Source organism: Ochotona princeps, chromosome 6, assembly GCF_030435755.1.
Source record: "Ochotona princeps isolate mOchPri1 chromosome 6, mOchPri1.hap1, whole genome shotgun sequence".
Lineage (NCBI taxonomy): Eukaryota > Metazoa > Chordata > Mammalia > Lagomorpha > Ochotonidae > Ochotona > Ochotona princeps.
Genome location: NC_080837.1, coordinates 47,716,898 through 47,738,366, shown reverse-complemented (window position 1 = coordinate 47,738,366; position 21,469 = coordinate 47,716,898). Strand labels below are relative to the sequence as shown.

Here is a 21,469-nt window from a genome sequence, read left to right as displayed (position 1 = left end):
AGGCGTCAGGTGGCGGCTCAGCTACCATTCGTCTAAGCATCATACACGCGGGGGGTGGGGTGGGGGGGTGGGGGGGTGGGGTGTTGGGGCGGACAACTGGTTGCTGGAAAGCAAGGCGATCATCTGCATTTTATTTTCACATCTTTTTCAAGTTGTTCATTTCCAACCCTGCTCCTTCCACTCCAGGTTCTTCCTTCTCTATTATATCTCTCTCTAATTTCCCAGAGTGCCCACTCCCCCGCCCGGGGATGGAGAGGGAATAATGAATGGGTGGGAAGTTCGTGGTCCTGGCCAAGGCTTGGACCGTGATCTCAGGAGCGAAGGAAGCCTTATGGTGAGCTGTCCAATTTGAAGCACAGGTGAGCTAGGCTGGTGGATGAAGGCTGCCCCCAGTGCGCTAGGGCACTCAGCCTCCGCAGGTGGGCTGTCTCCTGGTCGTCAGAGGCGCGAAGGGCTGCCTCCGCCCACCACCACGGTCTCCCCGTTGATGTAACTGGCGTCTTCGGAGCACAGGAAGGACACGATACCCCCGCAGTCCTCCGGGTTGCCCAGCCTGGGGAAGGGAGGAAATAGGGAGTAGAAACCTAGTGGCCTAGGCCCCTTCAGGCAATGAAACTGACGAACTCCCTACCCTCATTTTCCCCATTTCCAGATGAATTTTCAGAACTGGTAGGCACGCTTCCCATCAAACAGGGTGCGGTGAGGAGAAGTTGCTATGATTTAGTGTAACCATCAACACTGCACTCAATAAAAACCATCAAATGACATTTAAATAAAATGGAAGCACTAGGCTTTTTTTCCCCTTTCTTTCTGGAGAGCTCAGGACACCAAAATCCAAGGTTGCATGGATAAAACTGGACAATTACTGAGTATGTCGGAAGGATTTCTTGCACACGTGTGTGTGCTACTCAAGTGTCAGGAATCAGGAGTCTGTGTGACAGTAAACCTTTAAAATGCTTTCCAGGGTACAGGTTTACAACTTTTTTAAGGAAATTTTTTTTCTGTTCCTTAAAGTTACATTCATTTTGAGAGAATGTGCTTGTACACATACAATGAAACACTATCGCACAGTTAGTGTTAATCTGATGGCTGCAGAATGCTCTAGAGGTGGCTAGACTAACTCAGACATAGAGGGCCTGGACTAGTGGTCCTCCATGCTAGAGGCACACTGACTGCCACCCTAGCGGAGGTTTAACGGAAAGTGAACCAAGCCGCAGTACAACAGGAGCTGTGCCTGGTCCTGCTTGGAAAGAAGCACAACCTCTGGGAGTGAGGCCCAGCTCACTGGGCAACTGGGCCTGACTTATCACTACTGCAGAGCAGTGGCTGTAGGGGGAAGGACCAGTTGCATTTATCCTGAGGGAACAAGATACAGAAAACAAGAGAAAGTGCCTGGAGGTCAGAGTGGAGAGCAGCAGGAATGTTAGAGGCCTGGAGCCTGACCACGGGAGGAAGACCGGGATTTCTTCTGGCAAGGGGATTGAAAGTTTAGTCAAGGTCTTTATCCCTTCCCTTTCAGCCATACCTTCTTACCCTCATGACCTGCTTGGCTTCTTCTTCCTGGACCGCGTCCTTCCAGAACTGCAGGAAGAAGGAAAATCTCAGTTGTACTAGGAGGGGCAGCCTGGGAAGCAGGGAACCTTCTCCCCATCAGTTGACAGAAAAATGGAGGAACTCCCCTCATTCACTTTTCTAGTGCTCGCTGGCCCCCTGTCTCTCCCCACTGCTCTCCACTATCCCATGCCTTTCAGAACCAAGCCAGACACATTGCTGGGTCTGGGTTTCTCAAGTTTTCACCCTCTGCTGGCTGGGCAGGGGTATGTGAGCAATCCATCTGGGGATGGTGGGACACATAAAGGCTTTGGAAGAACCCAGGGAAGGGTGGAGGTGGTTGGGGCGCAGCACTCAGATGTTGGGCCTCCTCATCCAAGAAGATGATGTTCCATTTCCTTCACTGGGTCTCTGTAGGATGCACTCCTACCCAAACCCTGCCCTCCCGTCCTCGCCCGCCTCTTGCTTTCCTTACAATCTTACTGAAGCTTGTCTTGATGAGTCCAGGTGCCAGGCAGTTCACTCTAATGTTCCGGGAAGCCAGTTCCATGGCCAGATTCTTGGTAAGGCCCAGTAAGGCTGTTTTACTAACGTTATAAGGGCCCAGACCCTGGGGAAGGAAGAGAATGAATTGACTTCTTAGTTTCTATTCTTGATTTCTTTTGATTATTCATAAAGGGCTGGGCTCAGGTAGCTATCTCCTATGAGTGGTGGAATGGGGTGGGTGGGTGAGGGAGCGGTCTTGTGGCTACTTTCTCAAGTTGGGGTTCATGGGGCATATGGTATAGTTCCCTTTTGCAGGGATGGACAGCTGGGAGATGGGGGACAGAATGTAAATGTCCACCAAAGTGGGGGGTCTTACAGTAAATGGACTGAAGGCTGCTATGGAGGCTACAATCACCACGGAGCCGCCTCTGGAAAGAGAAGAGAGCTGATCCTCTTCCCAGCAGAAAGCTCTGCCCTCTCCCCCCAGCAAAGCCCATCTCCCCCGTCTCTCCCCCCCCAATTCTCTGTACCCTCGTTTCTCCATCTCTGGCACCACCTCCTTGGTCAACAGGGCTGCAGCCTTCACATTAATGTCCAGAATCTGAAAGCAAGGGAAGATGCGGAAATGGCATGAGGCAAAGGCGCTGGAGGAGGAGCCCAGTGGGGTCCTGGGAACTGTGGGAGGGAGAGCTCAGGGATCAGTTACCTTATAAGTCAACAAGGGGAGGCTCAGGCACAAGGCTCTCGCTAAGCTTGTCCAGTGAAGGCAGGGACACGTTAGGCTCAAGGGGGAAGGAACTGAGTCTTCCCTAAGCAGTCAAGAGTGACTCAGCCCCAAATGGGCCTAAATTCTCAGGACTGCCTTGAATTTGTGTAGAATTTTCTCTGTTTCTCCAAAAATACCTAAGAGCCTGCAACTGGTCTTAGAGGGAGCTGTGCTAGCCAGGGGTCAAGCGGGCCAGACTTTGGGTACAAGGGGTAGTTCCTGGGCTGAGGGAGTGACATGCTCTTGGCCCCCTGCAAGGGATGCCTGGTTGGACCCACTTGGAAAATGGGTCAGGACGAGGCCTCTACTGGAGAAGCTAGGGCGCAGAAGGCAGTCTTCATTTTCCTTTTTTTTTTTTCAGAGTCTTCACTTTGCAAAGCTAAAACAAACATACGACTGCAGTGACATTGCTGGGGATACTGCTGGGATGTCCCTCCTGTGCCATCGAACCAACTTCTTATTTTGGAATGTTTCAGTCCTACAGAGAAGTTGAAATAGTGGACAGCCTTTAGCTTCACTGAGATCCACTCCCATTTTATCTCCATGGATCTAGAGAGTTTTCTTTTCAGCATGCAATTCCCACAAGTCAGCACACGCCCTTGCACAACCCAAATCCATGATCATGGGTCAACAAGTCAGCGTTGATGAACTAACCTGACCTATTACACTGTCCCAGATAAAATTTCCTTAATTGCCCTCCTAATTTTCATTGTTTCAAACCAAAAATTTCAGGGTACTATGGAGGTTCAATGATGGCATTTAGATTTTATGTGCTGTGGTATTTTTTAAAAAAGTGAACTGAAAAGGCAGAGTTGGCTTAGAACTGATGTGTACATGGTCTCTTTCTTCAGAGTATTCCTTCAAATGGCCTTGAGGGCCTGGCGTGGTAGTCTAGTGACTAAATCCTTGCTTGCATGTGTCGGGGTCCCATATGGGCAATGGTTCATGTCTCGGTTGTTCCAGTTCTCATCCAGCTCCCTGCTTGTGGCCTGGGAAAGCAGTAGAGGACGGCCCAGGGCCTTAGAACCCTGTACCTGTGTGGGAGACTTGGAGAGGCTCCTGGCTTTGGATCAGCTCAGTTCTAGCTTTTCCAGTGACTTGGGGAGTGAACCAGTGGATAGAGGATCTTTCTATCTTTCCTAATCTCTGTAAACCCGCCTTTTCAAAGAAAACAAATAAGTCTTTTAAAAAAACAAAAACGAAAACAAATGCACAAAAGCAAAAAACTGGGCCTTGACAACTCTCAGAACCAGAACTGCCTTCCTGAAAAGTCTTTGGCACTTCAGTCCTGATGCATGCGGAACACTGATCAACAAAGGAGAGTTTAGCAACCATGAACTTGAGTGATGAGAAATTAACTATTGATATCAGGGTAAAAAGCAAAACCATGGGAGATCATAAAAAATTCACCATTTCCAAATCATATGGGAACATTAGCCTTCATAAATAAAGACAAATATTTTAATTACCACTTGATAGCAAAAAGAGGTGTGTGTAATATCATGTAATTGTACATTCGCACACAGAAACCAGTATTTCAGCATTTGGATTTCGACATCTTGGATCTCAGGACAATACAGCTTTCTCATAAAGCCTATATGCTATTTACAAAGCTGTAACTTCGGTTGTTTCACCACAGGTGGTTTTACTCAACCAGCAGCTTTCAGTGTTTTCCAACTTAAGCAAAGTCTTTTTTTTTTTTTTTTTGGCAGCTTGTGAACGGGATGAGTGGGTGTGTAAGTTTAACTGTGTTGGTTATTGGCATATTAGCTACCCTGTTTCTACTGGATATAAACCAAGAAGAGTGCACTGAGGGAGCAGGAAGCAGAAGGCAAGTGGTGAAGAGCAAATGGAAGAAGACAGAACTGGGAGCGAAAGGAAGGAAAGAGAAGGGCAGAGGAAGCCAGCCCCCACCTGCCCTTGATCAGGTGCACTCCAGGTGTGCAGCACGTGGCACTGACCATGCGGTTTGACAGCTGCATCCTAAGAGCAGCCTGAGTGCTGAACGCCTTTTGAGGCCTGCTCCCTGCTATCCTGAGTCCCCTCTCACCTTGTCCCATATTTCCTCGGTGACATCCATCAGGTTTCCAAAGAAAGGGTTGACGGCAGCGTTGGATACCAGGATATCAACACCTCCGTGGCGGTTCACAGTCTGGTGGGAGGAGTAAGATCAGAGTAAGCCCCACAGGGGAGTGAGGAAGGAGCAATGCTGATAAAGGAACAGTCGCCAAGGTGACAGGCACTTCTTGAAACACTTTCTCTCCTGAGCTACCCTGAGCTCTGCGTTGACCACCTCATGACGTCTGATTTCTTTCCATCTTTTCTTCCTGCTTCCTCTTCTTCAAAGGCTGTCGCTGAGTCCTTTTGCTCCTTTCTTTACACTTTCCCTTTTGGAGAGCTCCTTCAAGCTCACAGCTTTAACTCTTACTTCAACATCTATTTCGAGACCCTCTTCCACCGACTCCCAGCTCCAGTTTCCAAGTCCTGCTTGTCTGATTCGCCTTGAATGTGTGGTCACGGGGTCAAAGTCAACCTGTCTATGCTTTCGAATGGACGGCCCTTTGAGCTTGGCTGGCCTGATGTCCTCACAGTGGGGGGGGGGCAAGAGAAGTTCACCTTTTAAGGTCATATTTGTAGAGCTCACTAATGACTAAGAACAGGCCTGCTCATGTGGTGCTTGGGAGAGTCGAATAAATCGGTTCAGGGTTAGAGGCTAGTCAGTGGGGGCAGAACAGGTCAGCTTCCTGCTTTGTAGCACAGAGCTGATGCAAAGAGTCCTCTGAAGGTGAGTTGGAGTGTTATGAAACTGGCTGCCCAGGAGACTCATGATGGGAAGATGCCAACTTAGGTTTTAAAAGCAATTCCACATTCAGTTACTTCTCTTTTCTTTTTCTCTCCCTCTCTCCCCTGCTTGCATAGAAGGTTCAAGGCAGAAACCTTGAACTGGGAAACCAGAAACTGTGGAAGCCAGGGCTACATTTCACCTCTATCGTAAGTTGTAAGTAGTTGGGGAGAAGGAACATGTTAGAGTAATGAATGGCACAGCAGAATCTGCTAAGGAGGGTTTTTGATCCTAAGCTAACCTGAAATCAGACTTTGCATTTACCCCAAACTGGCAATTTTGATGCCCTGGGCTCTAGCACTAAATGGACCATCCGTTTACTCTGCGCTTCAGATGTGGTACACGGAGGGGTGGCATCAGCCACGAGTACCATCTGCCAGTTTCCGGTCTTAGTGCATTATTCTTGCCAATGAGGTGCTAAGCGAGGTTGATTCTTCACGGTTGAAGGGTTGTGGAGGCTCCCAACATGTAAACTGCACGACATGGACAGTCACCTGGCCCTCCTAACAGTGGTCTTTGCACCTTCTCATGCCCTCTGAAGTTTGCTGTCCTGGTGCAGAGTCCCATCTCCTGCATGGGCTCTGTCTAAGCCTGGCCTAGGAGGATGACCTTGAGGTGAGGGAAGTACAGAAGAAGTCAGAAATGATGGGTGCTGTGTACGTCTCAAGTACGTGCGTTTGGGATGGGGACAAGGCAGCAGGTTGCACCACAGTCACCTGCAGAACTTCTTGCCCTTCTGCCTTTTTTTTTTTTTTTTTTTTTTTTTGGCATACAGAGGCAAAAAGCTGATTTTGTTTGAACAGGGACAAAGAATCATGAAGGATGATTGAGAGGGGGCACCTATTACCACCCAGGTGTCATAGGTATGTTATTACTGTTTTTTATAAAAAATTTGAGAGGGAGAGAGGGAGGGTGAGAGGTAGAGAGTTAAGAGAGCTAGTCCATGCCCTAGTTCATTTCCCAAATGCCAGCAATGGATGGCAGTAGGGGGGACTGGATGGAGCTGGAGCCTGGAAACTCAATCCGGGGCTCCTATGCGAGTGGCAGGAATCCAATGACCCAAGGCATCACCACTGCCTCTCACGATCTGCACTGGCAGGGAGCTGGAGCTGTGGACAGAGCTGGAGATGGAACCTAGGCTTTCTGATGCCATGTGGGATATGGGTGAGGAGTAGTTATGAGTTGTTTGCCTCTCATTTTTCTTTTTGGGGAGAGTGGAGATCAAATGGAAATGTGGCTCATCTGGCTTCCACTGACAAGTTGTTGAGAAGCTTTGTAGTGGGGAGGAAGAGGCTGCTGGGTAATGACTGCTCAAGGGCAGCAGCCTTCCTCATTGCAGGGAATACAGTAGGTAAGAGGTAGAGTGCATGGGGACTAGCTGTCGAGTATCCCATCACTCTGCATGCCAATACGGGTCCTGCAGACTGCTCACCTGTCAGCTATCTTTGGCTTACACTCCCACTTCTGGTTTCTTGATGTGAGGTTTACGAAAGTCTTGGCTGGTTCCCATTAGTGCCTCTTGGGCACATATTTGTGTCCCAGCATCACCATTCTATAGATATATGACAACAACAGCTTCCTCACAAATGCCCTGACCCGGGAGTCTTCTCCATCATCTTATCCAGAACCACTTCCATTTTGCTCCAAACCTCCCAAAAATCTTGTCTTGGGTTCTGGCTCCCTTGCTCTCAATCCAGGTGTCTGTTAATGGTGTCTCTGACTGGCAGCTCAAGGACTTGGGGTCCTTATCATCCAGGTGAAAGATCGAGAAGGAGTTCTTGTTTCCTGGCTTCAGCCTAGCCCAGTTCTGCCTGCTTGCAGGAATTTGGGGGAGTGAACCAGCAGATGTAAGATCTCTCATTCTTCTTTTTTTTTCTCTCTCCCTGCCTTTCAAAACAAAAACAAAAACAAAACATACAAAAACCCCTCAAAACAAAACCTAAGACCTTAAAGTTCTTCTCACATGGTTTCTTATTTCTTACAAGGATGTCTTGGCTCCTGTGGGATGTGAGGAGGCTGCTGTCTCCCATGGTGCTCATGCAGCCTCTTCTTCAAAGCTTATCCAGATGATTTCTGCCAATCTTCTACTTTGTTAGCACAACTTCATACTTCCCACTCTTGGGTAGATTCTCCCTTGTATGTTAGGGGATAAAATGTGCTCTGAGCCTGCAGGGAACAGCGGTCTCTTTGGCTGGGTCTTGCATATTTTCTTGTGCAACCAGAAGGCTGGTGCTAAGCGCCAGCTCTGACTCTGGCACAGGCACTGCCTTTGAGACTAACGTCCAGATGGGCACCTGAGCTCTGATGCTATCCTGGGGGGGGTGGGTGGGGATTGTGGGGAGGGCTGATAGTCAGTGGGCAACCAGCATAAGAAGGGGATATAGCAGGCCCGGCGGTGTGGCCTAGCGGCTAAAGTCCTCGCCTTGAAAGCCCCGGGATCCCATATGGGCGCCGGTTCTAATCCCGGAGGCTCCACTTCCCATCCAGCTCCCTGCTTGTGGCCTGGGAAAGCAGTTGAGGGCGGCCCAATGCATTGGGACACTGCACCCGCGTGGGGGGCCCGGAAGAGGTTCCAGGTTCCCGGCTTCGGATCGGTGCGCATCGGCCCGTTGCGGCTCACTTGGGGAGTGAATCATCGGACGGAGGATCTTCCTCTCTGTCTCTCCTCCTCTGTGTATATCTGGCTGTAATAAAATGAATAAATCTTTAAAAAAAAAAAAAAAGAAGGGGATATAGCAGCCCTGGCTTGAGTCACAGCTCTTTCCTTACTGGCTAAAGGACCTTGGGCAGTGGCTCCAGGTGCCTGAGCCAGCCTCTCTATGAGAACAGGAAGAATAAGGTTGGCCTTGCGTGGGTTGCTGCCAGGGTTAGAGAGAAGCTGTGTAAGGCTGCACACACAGTCGGTGATTCATACATGAGTGGTAAGTTCTCAGGGGCTGTATAAACTGAAGAATGGGGGATCTTTTTTATTAGCTCATGGAGGCTAACATCTACTTTAAAGTTTTTTTTCTTATTCAGTTAGGATGGAAGCTACTAGAAAATATCAGTACCAGCTGTGTATTTTTGGGGGGGATAACCCAAGGGATGTAGGATGAAATGTGAGAGTGCTTTTGGGGTCTCAGCCTGGACTGGGATGATTCTGACTCGAGGATAGTAATGTAAGGTGTGCAGTAGAAATGTGCTGGTGGGCTGGTTGGAGACTCGGAATGCACCAGATGCTTTAACCAGCAGTGCTGCACTGGATTCAGGAAAGCCGGGAAAGAGGCTCAGGCTGGCTCCCTTCTGCTGCCTCCTGGCTCTGTGCCAATACCTCGGTGCTTACCGTGGCCACCAGCTGCTTCCGGTCCTCTGCCTTCCCCACATGGCACACAGTGCCCGACACGCTGAGCCCCTCCTGCTTCAGCGCAGCCACGGCCCTGTCCACATTCTGCTGCTTCCGACTGCTGATGACAACGTGGGCCCCATCCTGGGCCAGACGCCGGGCAATGGCCAAGCCGATCCTGCGGACAGAGAGGGACAAGAACCCAAGGCTGTGATGGCCTTTCAGACAGCCTGGCGACAGCAGGCGGCTTCCCAGGTTTGTGTCCCAGCTCTCTGGAACACAGCACCACCCTGTGTGTGTCTCTTGGGTGTGAAGTAGGCTCAGTAACAGCCTTCTGCGTGCTGGCTTGGCTTGTGATGTGACCTTGGCCTTCAGCCTCAGGCGCCACCTGCATAGGTCCGCACTGAGCTTGTAGCAACAGCAGCAGCAGCAGGAAACTTCTTGGTCTACGGGCCTCCCTTGCCCCAAACATTTCCCTTCCTGGTCTACAACATTCTCCAGGTCCTAAACTCAGTAATGTTGTCTGGTGCCTGTGAACCAGGAAGGAAATGCCTGTCTTGCCCTGGGAGCACATTTTGTAATTGTCGCTCATGAGCCAGGGACATACACTTGTGTCTTCCTTCTGGCAGTGTCCCGTGGCTTGGGCACATCGGATGGACAAGAGCGAAGGGTGAGACCCTGGCTGGACGGGGTAGACCACGATGTGCTGAGCCAAACCAGTCTGCTGCCTGGTGGACCCAGGCAGGAGAAGGAATTTTTGAACTCTGGCCTGTCTCGGGTTTCTGGTCTTCCCAGCCTCTAGGTGGGGCTGTGAGTCGGGGCACGCCAAAACACCGGACACTGGACGGGGAAACAGCGAAGCAGCGGGGCAGCAGTGACACAAGGACAGGCCCCCAGGGACCAGAGGGGATAGGGAGACGCTTCAGGCCAACCACGTGGTTTCTCTTTCCACTTCCAGGGCCGAACGTGGGCCGCGAGTGAGGTCTGAGGGCCAGGGATTGAGAGGTCAGTCCCTATTTCCAGCCAGCGAGGGCCCCAGAGACGCCGGCCCCGGGCACTCACCCGTCGGTGGAGGCCGTTACGATGGCCACCTTATTCGCCAGTGTGTTCCGAAGGGTCGCCCCGCAGCTGGCCATCCGCACTGACTTCCACGTCCGGGCGCAGCCACTCAGCAACACCTGCGCTTTCTGCATGGCAGAGCTCGGCAGAGCTGGACTTTGTTGAACTTCGCCCGGGGAGGCGACCGGGTAATAGGACAAGGGGCAAGGCCGGCTCGCCTGGCGTCTTGGCCGCCTGCCCCTCGCCGTCGGCGCCCCCTGCCGGCGTCCAGCCGCCGCGTCCCGCAACCCAACAGGAGGATGGTGGTTCCCTGGCTCATCCTCCTGCTGCAGGCAACCGCGGAACGTCCCGCGCCCCAGCTCCTGCTTGCATATTCTCTTGCCTATGCCTTTTTTTAGGTGGAATGGTTGGAGGAGACGGGTCTTGGAGTTGGTGGCTTTTGTTTCTCCCTCGGTGAAAGAGCGTCTGGGGCTGTCGAGTGCTCATGGTTGTGAGGGCAGAGGAGCCTGAGGGAGGAACGTGAGGGGAAGTAGCTGGCTTAGGCCTGACACTGGCCTTCCCTCTGGCTCAAGATCTTTTCCAACTTCAAATCCCCTGGAGGGTAGATTCTGGTCACCATGGTAACCACTGTGCAGGGTTAGAGATCTTGGTTGAGCAGGTGTCTTACACCCTGGACCCCGGGCTAAGAGGCAGCCAGGAGGCTAGAGGGTCTCTCACCCTGGGGTGGAAAGATAGAAGCCCAAGGGGTACCCATGTTCTCACTGATGTCTGTATCGCCCCAGGTCTTAGCCACCACTCTGGTTCAATAAATATTTGTTGAATGCAAAAGTGCTTTATGAACTGTAAACTATTAAATGTGCAGTAATTATTCCCACCATCTAGTAATTATTATTATTATTATTGTTATTTGTTGCTACAGGCCCGACTTTTCATCTGTGAGCTGAGGATGTGGAATAGATGATGAATAAAGTCCTCACCGGCTATAAATTCTATCCCCAGACTTCAGCCTCCATTTCTGCCAAGTGGGCTGAAATGATCTCCCTCCTGGGTTCCTGGGAGGAAGAATAGCTCTGGATGGCTTTATGGTGCATCATAGAACGGCCCCAGCAGACCCAAGTGTGAGTGTCTGAATTGGTTTAACCCAGGGACCTTCAGACACCAGACTGAGAAGCAGGGCTGGGCCATGGCACCCTCTTCGCAGGTTCCAGGCAAAGTGAGTAATCCAACGAGTACAGCGAGTTTCACAGAGCTGAGCTCGTTTCACTTAACCAATAGTATTTTATTCTGGAATGTGTTTTTGTTCTTTCTCTCTCTTGTTAGCCTTTTTTTTTCTGAGAAAAGAGGATGAAAAGCAGATGGGTAAGCTTAGAGGAGTGTTGTTTGTTGGTAAAAATCACCAGTTGTCAGAGGAGACAGAGAATCCTGGTCTGTGAAAGCCAGGGTTAGAGGCGACTGTTTCATAGAATTTGCACCTGCTAAAGGCTCACTGATTATGTGTGTGCGCCGGCAGAATGGCAGGGAGTGGAGTTCATTTAGAAGGGGGGTGGTGTGGCCAGCAAGTGGTGTATGAGGCAGGCCCTATATTCAGAGTTTACTCCTCGACTGAGAACTTGCAGATGGAGAACTCAGCAATCCTGATGAGATCAGAGAGCTGAAGTCTCATTTTTTCCCCTTGTCCAGGGAAAACTGACTCTGACCGGTGCCCCTCAGTCTGAGCCTCATGAATTATTGACCAGGCTGGAGGCCGCCATGCTCCTCTTCCTCCTCCCCTATCGCAATCTAATGCACGCTGGGAACCCTTCCCGGTCACTCCGTCTCCAGCGGTGCATGGAGCTGTGGGATGGTGTGCAGGGGGAGTTGCAGCAGGAGGTCCTCAGGGCTTGGGGTTATAGGACGGTCCCACTGGGTAGGTTTTGACCTCTCCTCACCTCCCCTACTTCCCTCCTTGCCCTTCTCAGGAACACAAGTCAGACCCAGGGGCTGAAGTTGGCAGGAGGGGAAGGGAGACCATGCTTCAAAGACCAGCGAATTACAGCATAAAATGGTTTGGGGTTGGTAGCTTGAATGTAGCCCCTCTTTATCTGGACAGGGTTTGTACCTGATCTACCACACTACTTCTTTGGGGAGAGTACAGGGAGCATTAGGGAGGGACTCCAGCAATGGGAAAAGGGCGGAAGGAAGGAAAGAGCTGTGGGAGTTCCTGTCTCAGGTTCCTCATCAAGCTGGTTTGTTGGAGATGGGAGTGGGAAATCTTTAATGAAAATACATGCGCACGTGGGCGTATCTTTTTGCAATGGGAACTTCAGTAGGCAATGAGGTTGTTTTTGTATGAAGGTGGTGCCATCTGCCTCTTGTGAGGAAATGCCTTTGTGAGTTTAGGAGCTGTACTCCCATCTTCTGCAATAGCCGACTGGGGTGGCATTTACCTGGGATGGCATCTCAGTCCTATGTTTTGCATTCGCTGTCCTAGACTGGTCATTGGATCCTGCATTCATGGACACAGGTCAGGCTGGAACAGTGAGGCGGGCTGGTGTGAGGTTAGGATCAGAGCCAAGTAGAGATGGTAGCAAGAATGTTAGCAGCAACTGAGCGCTGACCTTCCAAGTGTTGGCAGGTGTTGGGTGGTGGTTTTTCCTGTTCTTTCTTGGGTATTTCTGATCTGGTGAGATGGCCACTTTTCTTTCCATATGTGGAGTCATGACTCACTGTCAATATCCATGTCAATTTGGATGATGTGGTTGGGGTTTTCCTAGAAATTCATTTTCCTAGAAATTCTGAATTAGAATTTTATTTTCAGGGCCAGTGTGTTATTTTTGTCATTACCATGTCTTTAATTCTCAAAAGTACATGTGCTCAGGACTTCACAAGAGGACAGAAAACTGAGAAACGTAGCGAGTAACACCCTTATGCTTATTTTACCTGTTCCCTATATAGCTCTTACTCTTTGTATCCTTGTAGGAATTTTCTATACACTGGCATGCATTTTTCTCCTAAGAAATCTTTCCCATAAATAGAATGATAGTAAACATACAGAGGAACTTCAGAAATTCATGGAAAATGTAAAAGAAGACATACATTTTCCTTTTGTGATTCCCTTTTACTGGCCTCCCAATTACTTGCTTCTTTTCTTTCTTTTCTTTTAAAGATTTATTTACTTTTATTGGAAAGGCAGGTTTACACAGAAGAGGTGAGAAGAAAGATCTTCCATTGGGGCCTGGTGCGATAGCCCAATGGCTAAATCCCCACCTTGCATGCACTGGAATCCCACATAGGCGCTGGTTCAAGTCCCAGCTGTTCCACTTCCATCCAGCTCCCTGCTCATGGCCTGAGAAAGCAGTAGAGGATGGCCCACAGCCTTGGACTCCTGCATCTGTGTGGGAGACCCAGAAGAAATTCCTGTCTCCTGACTTCAGATCACCTTAGCTCTGGCCAGTGTGGCCACTTGGAAAGTGAACCAGTGGATGGAAGCTCTTCCTCTCTGTCTCTTTCTCTTTGTATATTGGTCTTTTCAATAAAAACAAAATAAAAAAAAGACTTTTTTAAAGAAGCATCTTCAATCTATTGGTTCACTCCCTAAGTGACCATAATGAGTTGATTCCAAGTCAGGAGTAAGGATGCTCCTCTGAGTCTCCCACATGGGTACAGTGGCCTTAGGACTTGAGCCATCCTCCACTGCTTTCCCAGATCATAAGCAGAGAGCTGGATTAGAAGTGGAACAAGCAAGACTTGAACCAGTATCCAGATGGGGTGCCATGGGAAGAAGCATGGCCTACTATACCATGGTGCTAGTCTTTTTTTTTTCTTTTCTTTTTTTAAGATTTACTATTATTGGAAAGCCGGATATACAGAGAGGAGGAAAGACAGAGAGGAAGATCTTCCATCCGATGTTTCACTCCCCGAGTGAGCCGCAACAGGCCGGTACGCGCCGATCCGATGCTGGGAACCAGGAACCTCTTTCCGGGTCTCCCACGCGGGTGCAGGGTCCCAAAGCCTTGGGCTGTCCTCAACTGCTTTCCCAGGCCACAAGCAGGGAGCTGGATGGGAAGTGGAGCCTCCGGGATTAGAACCGGCGCCCATATGGGATCCCGGGGCTTTCAATGCGAGGACTTTACCCGCTAGGCCACGCCGCCGGGCCTTTTTTTTTTTTTTTTTTAAAGATTTATTTATTTTATTACAAAGTCAGATATACATAGAGGAGGAGAGACAGAGAGGAAGATCTTCTGTCCGATGATTCACTCCCCAAGTGAGCCGCAACGGCCGGAGCTGTGCCGATCCGAAGCAGGGAACCAGGAACCTCTTCCAGGTCTCCCATGCGGGTGTAGGGTCCCAATGCATTGGGCCGTCCTCGACTGCTTTCCCAGACCACAAGCAGGGAGCTGGATGGGAAGTGGAACTGCTGGGATTAGAACCGGCGCCCATATGGGATCCTGGGGCTTTCAAGGCGAGGACTTTAGCCACTAGGCCACGTCGCTGGACCCTAGTCTTTTCTTTTTTAAAGTTATTTTTTAAAGGCTGAGAGAGAGAGGGAGGGAGAGAAAGAAAGAGAGATCAGATTCTTTCACGCACTGGTTCACTCCCCAAAATGTCTGCCACTTCTGGGATTGGACCAGGTCAGAGCAAAGAACCTGGAATGCCATCTGAATCTCCCATGTGGATGTCAGGGAGTCAAGCACTAAAGCTATCACCTGCTGACTCCCAGGGTGCTCATTAACAGAAAGCTGGATTGGAAATGGAGTGGGAACTGAACCCATGCACTCTGATGTGGGGTGTGGGTGTCTTAAGCATCATCTTAACCTTTGAGTTTCATTAACTACCACATCCATATTAACTACCACATCTACCCCTTACAAACTTCTTTCCTCTCCCTTCCCTTCCACCTTTCTTGCTTTCACTTAAAAAAAATATTTATTTTTATTGGAGAGGCAGATTTACAGAGAGGAGAGAAAGATCCTTTGTCTGCTGGTTTACTCCCTAAGCGGCTGAAACGGCCGGAACCAAGCTGAGTCGACCTAAAGCCAGTAGCCAGGATCCAGGAGCCAGAAACCTGTTAGGGGTTTCCCACATGGGTGCTGGGTCCCAAGGCTTTGGGCCACCCTCCACTGCTTTCCCAGGCCAAAAGCAAGGAGCTGGAAGGGAAGTGGAGCAGCTGGGACATGAACCGGTGCCCATTTGGGATCCTGGTGATTGCAAGGTGAAGATTTAGCCATTGAGCCATTGTGTTGGGCCCTCTTGATTTACTTCTTAAAACGTCTTCTGGGGTAGTGTCCTGAATGATGTGTAATTGATCTACTTTATTATTACTCTTTTAAAAATAAATGTCAAGACTCTATTGTGTGTGGATATGTCACAGTTTACTTAGCCAGTGTCCTATGGAGGACCACTTAAGTAGCTTCTAGTGTTTCTCTATTTCTAAGAACACTACTGTGAATAGCCTTGGCTGGACATGTGCTTGTGTTTGGCGCTAATACATTTGTACCTGTGTCAAAAGTGGATGGCTATGGCCAAATTGTCTTTAGAGAGATCTGACTAGTTTGGTGGATTTGCTCTTCTGAACAGAGTTTATCTGCTGACCTGCCATTTTGCAAAGGTACCTGGACTGACCTAAGCTTTGGCTGAAGCTCATTGAAAGATGGCAGCATCTCCAGGGTTTAGGGTAGGGATCCTATAGTGGTAGGTGAGCCTCGTTCAACTGCAGACTCAAGGCCCAGGAGCATCCACTTCCACCTCACTGGTCCAGCCTCCCCAGATGCTTGCATTTTTTTTTTTAAATAAAAGTCAGCAGTCTGGATGTTAATAGGAACTGTTTGATTTTTAAATGATGGAAACTAATTTACTTTACGAAAGAAAAATCCCCAAACAAAACAGTGAATGGATCTGGAGGTGCCGATTTAAATGTAATGGATTATTAATTTTGTGAGAAATTGCTCCATTTAGAATCTCATAAACTCTATGGTCTAGCTTCGTCAGTGGCTAGTGTCCCGTGGATTCCCTGATTGCCCTGTTCTTAGGCAGTTTGGGAACTGTTTAGGAATCATCCATCCAGTGTTGTTTGCTCAGGGCCTTTTTGGGAACGCAGAGTGGCAGCAGGCCCAAGAATTATATGAAACAGACACATGGCTTCTCTTTCCTCTCGGGCCCAGGACTCCTGCCTCCTGTTGTGTTTGACAAGGAATGTGAGTTGGAGGATTGTTTATTCCCAAATCGTTGGTGGTCTCAGCGCTCTCAGGGCACCTGTGGGAACTCCAGCCTTGACACTTCTGTGGTGTCTGTATGGGGGCTGAGATGTGGGCTTCAGAGTGGTGATGAGAAGGGGGACAGCCATGGGTCCCCAGTTGTGTCATCCCTTATTCCGTACAGTACTGTTGCACCAAGACAGTCACTGAAGATTGGGCAGGGGACACAAATTACCATATCCAGGGACATATTTACCCGTGGGATGCAGGGTACAACTTCCAGATAGCTGGGTCCCTTAGGGGTCTTGTTTTCTAGATGGTGTGTTGTCATTCCCTCAACCCCCACCATGGAGATGCAGATTGCTGGTTAGGTCCTCCTTCTAGGCCCACTTGGAAAGTCTACCTGGCTATTAACTCCTTCAACTACTCTTTAGCTTTTGAGCAGGGCTGGGGGGCAGTGCAGCCTTCTCAGGATGGCTTGGACCAGTTGCTGTGTGTGCGGAGGTACAGGGACCCCGCCATTTTTGTCTAATGCAGTCTCCCCTGAAGGTTGCCTGCACTTTGCTGCCTCTGTTTCAGCTGGTGTTTGTCAGACCTGCTGTTGCTTCCTCCTTCTGAATCCTGCCTCCTCCCCTTGCCCTTGTCTTCCCTGGTCTTCGAACCCTTCGCATTCCTAACTGCCACCTAGTGTCTGCTGGACTGTGCCCTCTTGGGAACAATTCGTCCCTTTAGAATCTTTAGAATAAAAGAGCCTCCCTCAACCGTAAGAACACAGGATGTTCTCCCTGAGGCTCTGTGCTATCCCTGAGGCAGGGCATCAGGGCACTGTGCCCACAGGCCCTGCCAGTGTCAGTCACCCCAAGAGGGGGTGACCTTAGTAGACAATTGCAGGTTGGTCATAATGGTCCTAGGGTGACACACTGGTTCAAGTTGAGTTCTGGAGCTCCCTGAGTGACTTTCTTTTTTTTATGTGAAAATGAGATTCCTGCCTGTCTCCTTCCCCACCGCACCTCCAGGCAGAGAGCTTGTTGATCCATAGGTTCAAATGTCCGTAGCAGCCAGGCAGGGCCGGGTCAAGCTGAAGCTAAGAGCCCAGGACTCTATCCAGGTCTTGATCATAGATAGCAGAAACTCAACTCTTTAAGCCACCTGCTGCTGCTGCTGCTGACAGTGGTAGTGGCAGGGTATGCAGAAGGGCACAGCTGCCTGCTTTGGAGAGTGATTTCTTTGTGGGGCCAGATCAGATTCTAGGTGGAGCTGTCATCTTTTATAATCTCAACAAAGGAAGCCAGAGCAGGTTAAGAATTTATTATCCTCCCCCCAGCCATCCCTGAGGAGCAGTGAGGGACTGCTGGCTTGTCCTTCAGGTTCCACATGCTTTGTGGCTTTGGGGATTGTCTTTAACGTTTTGATGCTCCCTGAAGAGACCACACACACTGCACTGTGATTAGGAAAAAAAGAAACCTTTTTATGGGTCGAAAACTTTCAAACTCTTCTTTTACAGTTACTTTGAAATGTATTTTTAAAAAAGGATTATTTTATTTAACTTAAAAGAGAGATCCTCTATTAGTTGGTTCATACCCCCAAATGGCTGAAAATGGACTATTGTGAAGCCAGGAGCTTCCTCTGATTGTCCCAGATGTATGCAGTAGTCCAAGCACATGGGGTGTCTTCTGTTGCCTTCCCAGGACAGCCTGGACTTGAACCAGCATCTGTATGGGATACTGGCACTGCAGGTGATGGCTTAACTTGCTATATCACAGTGTCGGCCCCCAACACTGGGAAATTAACATGGACACAGCACAGTTAATTATACTATAGGTTTCATTCATCTTTAATCTTTTTAAAAAAGAATTATTTTTTTTTATTGGAAAGTCAGATATACAGAGAGGAGGAGAGACAGACAGGAAGAGATTCTGTCCGTTGGATCACTTCACAAGTGGCCGCAATAGCCAGAGCTGAGCCGATCTGAAGCCAGGAGCCCAGAGCTTTCTCTGGGTCTCCCACGTAGGTGCAGGGTCCCAAGGCTTTGGACCATCCTCTACTGCTGTCACAGGCCACAAACAGGGAGCTGGATGGGAAACGGAGCTTCTGGGATTAGAACCAGTGCCCATATGGGATTCCGGTGTGAGCAAGGTGAGGATTTTAGCTGATAGGCTACCTTGCTGGTCCCTCATTTTTTTTTTAAACACACTCGTGTGTGTGTGTTTCTTGTTTGTGTATCTTGGGCATCTTTGAGTAGGAGGCCTTATGGATCTATTCCAACTTTACTTCTTCATTCACTATTGGAATGGTCCATAATTCTCTATCAAAGTCCACTTCTACTTTATAATTTTTATCTGATACATATGATATTGCAAGAATACTTACACACAGCTAGGAGAATTTGACCCAAGTCCAGGTTAACAGTGCAATGGCAAATGTCTTTGATTTTTTGGTGGAAATTTCCAAAATGGCCCAGAACAGCTGTGCCCTTTGCTAGTCGCATGGAATCTTCCGGAAGGATGAATCAGTGTGGTGTCTTTCATTGCACTCTCATAGCTTTTGGTGTCACCAAATATTTCAATTTTTGACAGTCTCAGTGAAGAATGTATTTTTCTTTAAATTTGCATCTATTTAGGTGTTTAAAGAATATATATATATATATATATATTTTTTTTTTTTTTTGAAAGGCAGATCAGACTGACAGAGGAGGGACAAGAGAAAGATCTTCCATCTGTTGTTTCTCTCCCCAGATGGCCACAATGGCTAGAGCTGAGCCTATCTGAAACCAGGAGCCAGGAGCTTCTCCTGGGTCTCCCATGTGGGTACAGGATCCCAAGGCTTTGGACCATCCTCTACTGCTCTCCCAAGTCATAAGCAGGGAACTGGATGGGAAGTGGAGCAGACTGGTCACAAACTGGCATCCATATGGGATCCCGGTGATTGCAAGGTGAAGATTTAGCCATTGAGTCATCATGCTGAACCCAACATTTATCTTTATTTTTTCACAATTTGCGTGTTCAAATCTATCATCCATTTTTATTGGGCTGTTTGTCATTTTTCTTTTTTCTTTAAAATATTTTTAAAATGTATTTGAAAGTCTTTGCTACAGAGAGAGAGAGAGAGAGAGAGAGACAGAGATTCCATCTCCTGGTTCATTCCTTAGATAACTACAATAGCAAGGGCTGGGCCAGGCTGAAACCAGGATCCAGAAGCTTCTTCTGGGTCTTCCATGTGGGTACAGAGACCCACACACTTGGCGATCTTCCACTGCTTTTTCCAGGCCATTCATTGGCAGGGAGTAGAATCAGAAATGGAGCAAAACTCAAACCAGTGCTTTTGACATAAGGTGTCGCAGGCAAGTTTTTTATTCTTATAAGTGGTTTTTAAATGTATTTGAAAGGGAGGGAGGGAATGAAGGGGGGAGGGGAGAGAGAGAGAGAGAGAGAGAGAGAGAGAGAGAGAGAGAGAGAGAGAATATTTTTCATCTGCTGTTGGGGCAGGCTGAAGCCAGCAGCTTCATCTGGGTCTTCATGGCTGTAGGGGGCCCAAGTACTTGGGCCATACTCTGCTGCTTTCCCAGGCTGGATTGAAAGTAGAGAAGCTGGGACTCAAACTGGAACCCATATGGGATATTGGCATTATAGGTGATGGCATAACGCATCATGCCACAGTGTCAAAGGCTTTCAAAGGACTTTCTTACTCTAAGGATGTGAAAAACGGACTCATGTGTTCTTGTTTGTTCTCTCTGTGTTTATGTGTGTGTGCTTGAATGTATGCCCGAACTGTTGGGCCATTTGATATTTGTGAGTGTGTGGAAATTGAGCTGGAGACCCAGGCTCTTTCCCTGCGGATGGCCAGCCAGTTGTCTCAGCACTGTTCTGTGTTTATTTGGGTCTGTTTCTGAAACCTTTTGTCTCATTATTCATCTTTCTATTCTTAAGTCAGGATTTTATTAGATGTTACAAAAAAGAAAAGGAGATGGTAAGAAATAACCTCAAGCGGAAGGGCATGGCAGTTTTTAGCTGCAGTAGTCCCAAAAAGCTTCATGAGGGCTTTAGCCACTAGGTTACCGTGCTGGGACCTGTGATATTCTTTTGAGGCATTTTGAGGACACGTGTATTATAGCTACAAATTTGAGCACTCATTATTTGCTAGGAATATCCGTGTCATTTTTTATCTTCAAAAAGCAAGGTTGGTGTTATTCTTTTCATTGTAGAAATGAGGAAAAAGCCTCAAGCAGGTTAAATAATGGCGATGTGCCTGGACAGAAACACATGACTGGTAATTGAAAATCAAGAAATCAGGACAGAAGCTGGCTTGTGGTACATCAAGTTGAGATGCTGCCTATAGCACCTGCATTTCATATGACTCCCGCTTCAAGTCCCTCACCTGCTCTGCTTCTGATCTAGTTCCCTGTTAATGCACCTGGAAAAGCAATAGAAGGTGGACTAAATACTTGGGCCTCTGCCATGCACATTAGAGACCTGGAAGAAGCACCTCACTCTTGGCTTTGACCTTATTTAGGTCTGTCCATTGTGAACATTTGGGGAGGCCAAGTATTCATTTCTCCATCACTCAGATTTTTCAAATAAAAAATGAATCTTAAAAAAAAATCAGAATAGGAAATGTCACAGATCATCACTTGTGCTCACCATTTTAGTAGCAGGAGCTGTGCCTACTCCACCCGTGTCACCTGGGAGTCCTTTACTGTCCCTGGACCCCCAAACCAGGATGTTGTTGGGGCTGCAGCAGATCCAGAAATGCCTGGATTCCATGACCCTTCTTCCTCCTCACAGCCTTTGAAGATTTATTTACTTCTTTAGGAAGGCAGATCAGATTGACAAAGAAAAGGAGAGACAGAAAGATCCTTCATCCACTGGTTCACTCCTCAAGTGGCTGCAATAGCTGGAGCTGAACTGATCTGAAGCCAGGAGCCACAAGCTTCCTCCGGGTCTCCCACACGGGTGTAGGGTCTCAAGGCTTTGAGCCGTCCTCCACTGCTTTCCCAGACCACAAGCAGGGAGCTGGATGGGAAGTAGAGCAGCTGAGACACGAACAAGTGTCTGTATGGATCCTGGCACTTTCAAGGTGAGGCTCTAGCCATTGAGCTACTGCTTCCCCTTCCCCCGACCCCCATCCTTTAGCCAAGAACTGGTGGGGTGTATATCATGTGGGAGACCTGGAGGAAGCTCCTGGCTTCGGATTGGCTCAACTCCGGCCCTTGAGGTCGCTTGGGGAGTGAGCCAGAAGACGGAAGATCTTTCTCTCTGTATCTCCTTCCCTCT

General features: G+C 48.7%; 1 protein-coding gene across 4 annotated transcripts in view; it reads right to left on the bottom strand.

Moving 5' to 3' along the window:
- Positions 1-102: 102 nt before the first annotated feature.
- The window catches only part of LOC101522868 (dehydrogenase/reductase SDR family member 4), a 297,343-nt gene continuing 275,976 nt past the window's right edge, over positions 103-21,469 (bottom strand). For 2 of the 4 annotated variants that reach the window (XM_058666236.1, XM_058666235.1), the window contains exons 3-8: positions 4,854-4,955; positions 2,568-2,638; positions 2,414-2,465; positions 2,027-2,161; positions 1,526-1,581; positions 103-553 (exon numbers count right to left, since the gene is read on the bottom strand). In XM_058666236.1, the coding sequence (XP_058522219.1) occupies positions 439-553; positions 1,526-1,581; positions 2,027-2,161; positions 2,414-2,465; positions 2,568-2,638; positions 4,854-4,955 (531 nt within the window). In that variant the 3' untranslated portion in view covers positions 103-438. Of the gene's footprint in view, positions 554-1,525; positions 1,582-2,026; positions 2,162-2,413; positions 2,466-2,567; positions 2,639-4,853; positions 4,956-8,967; positions 9,146-10,029; positions 10,199-21,469 lie in introns of those variants that run through there. The other 2 variants (XM_004584704.3, XM_058666237.1) reach the window with 2 other exon arrangements.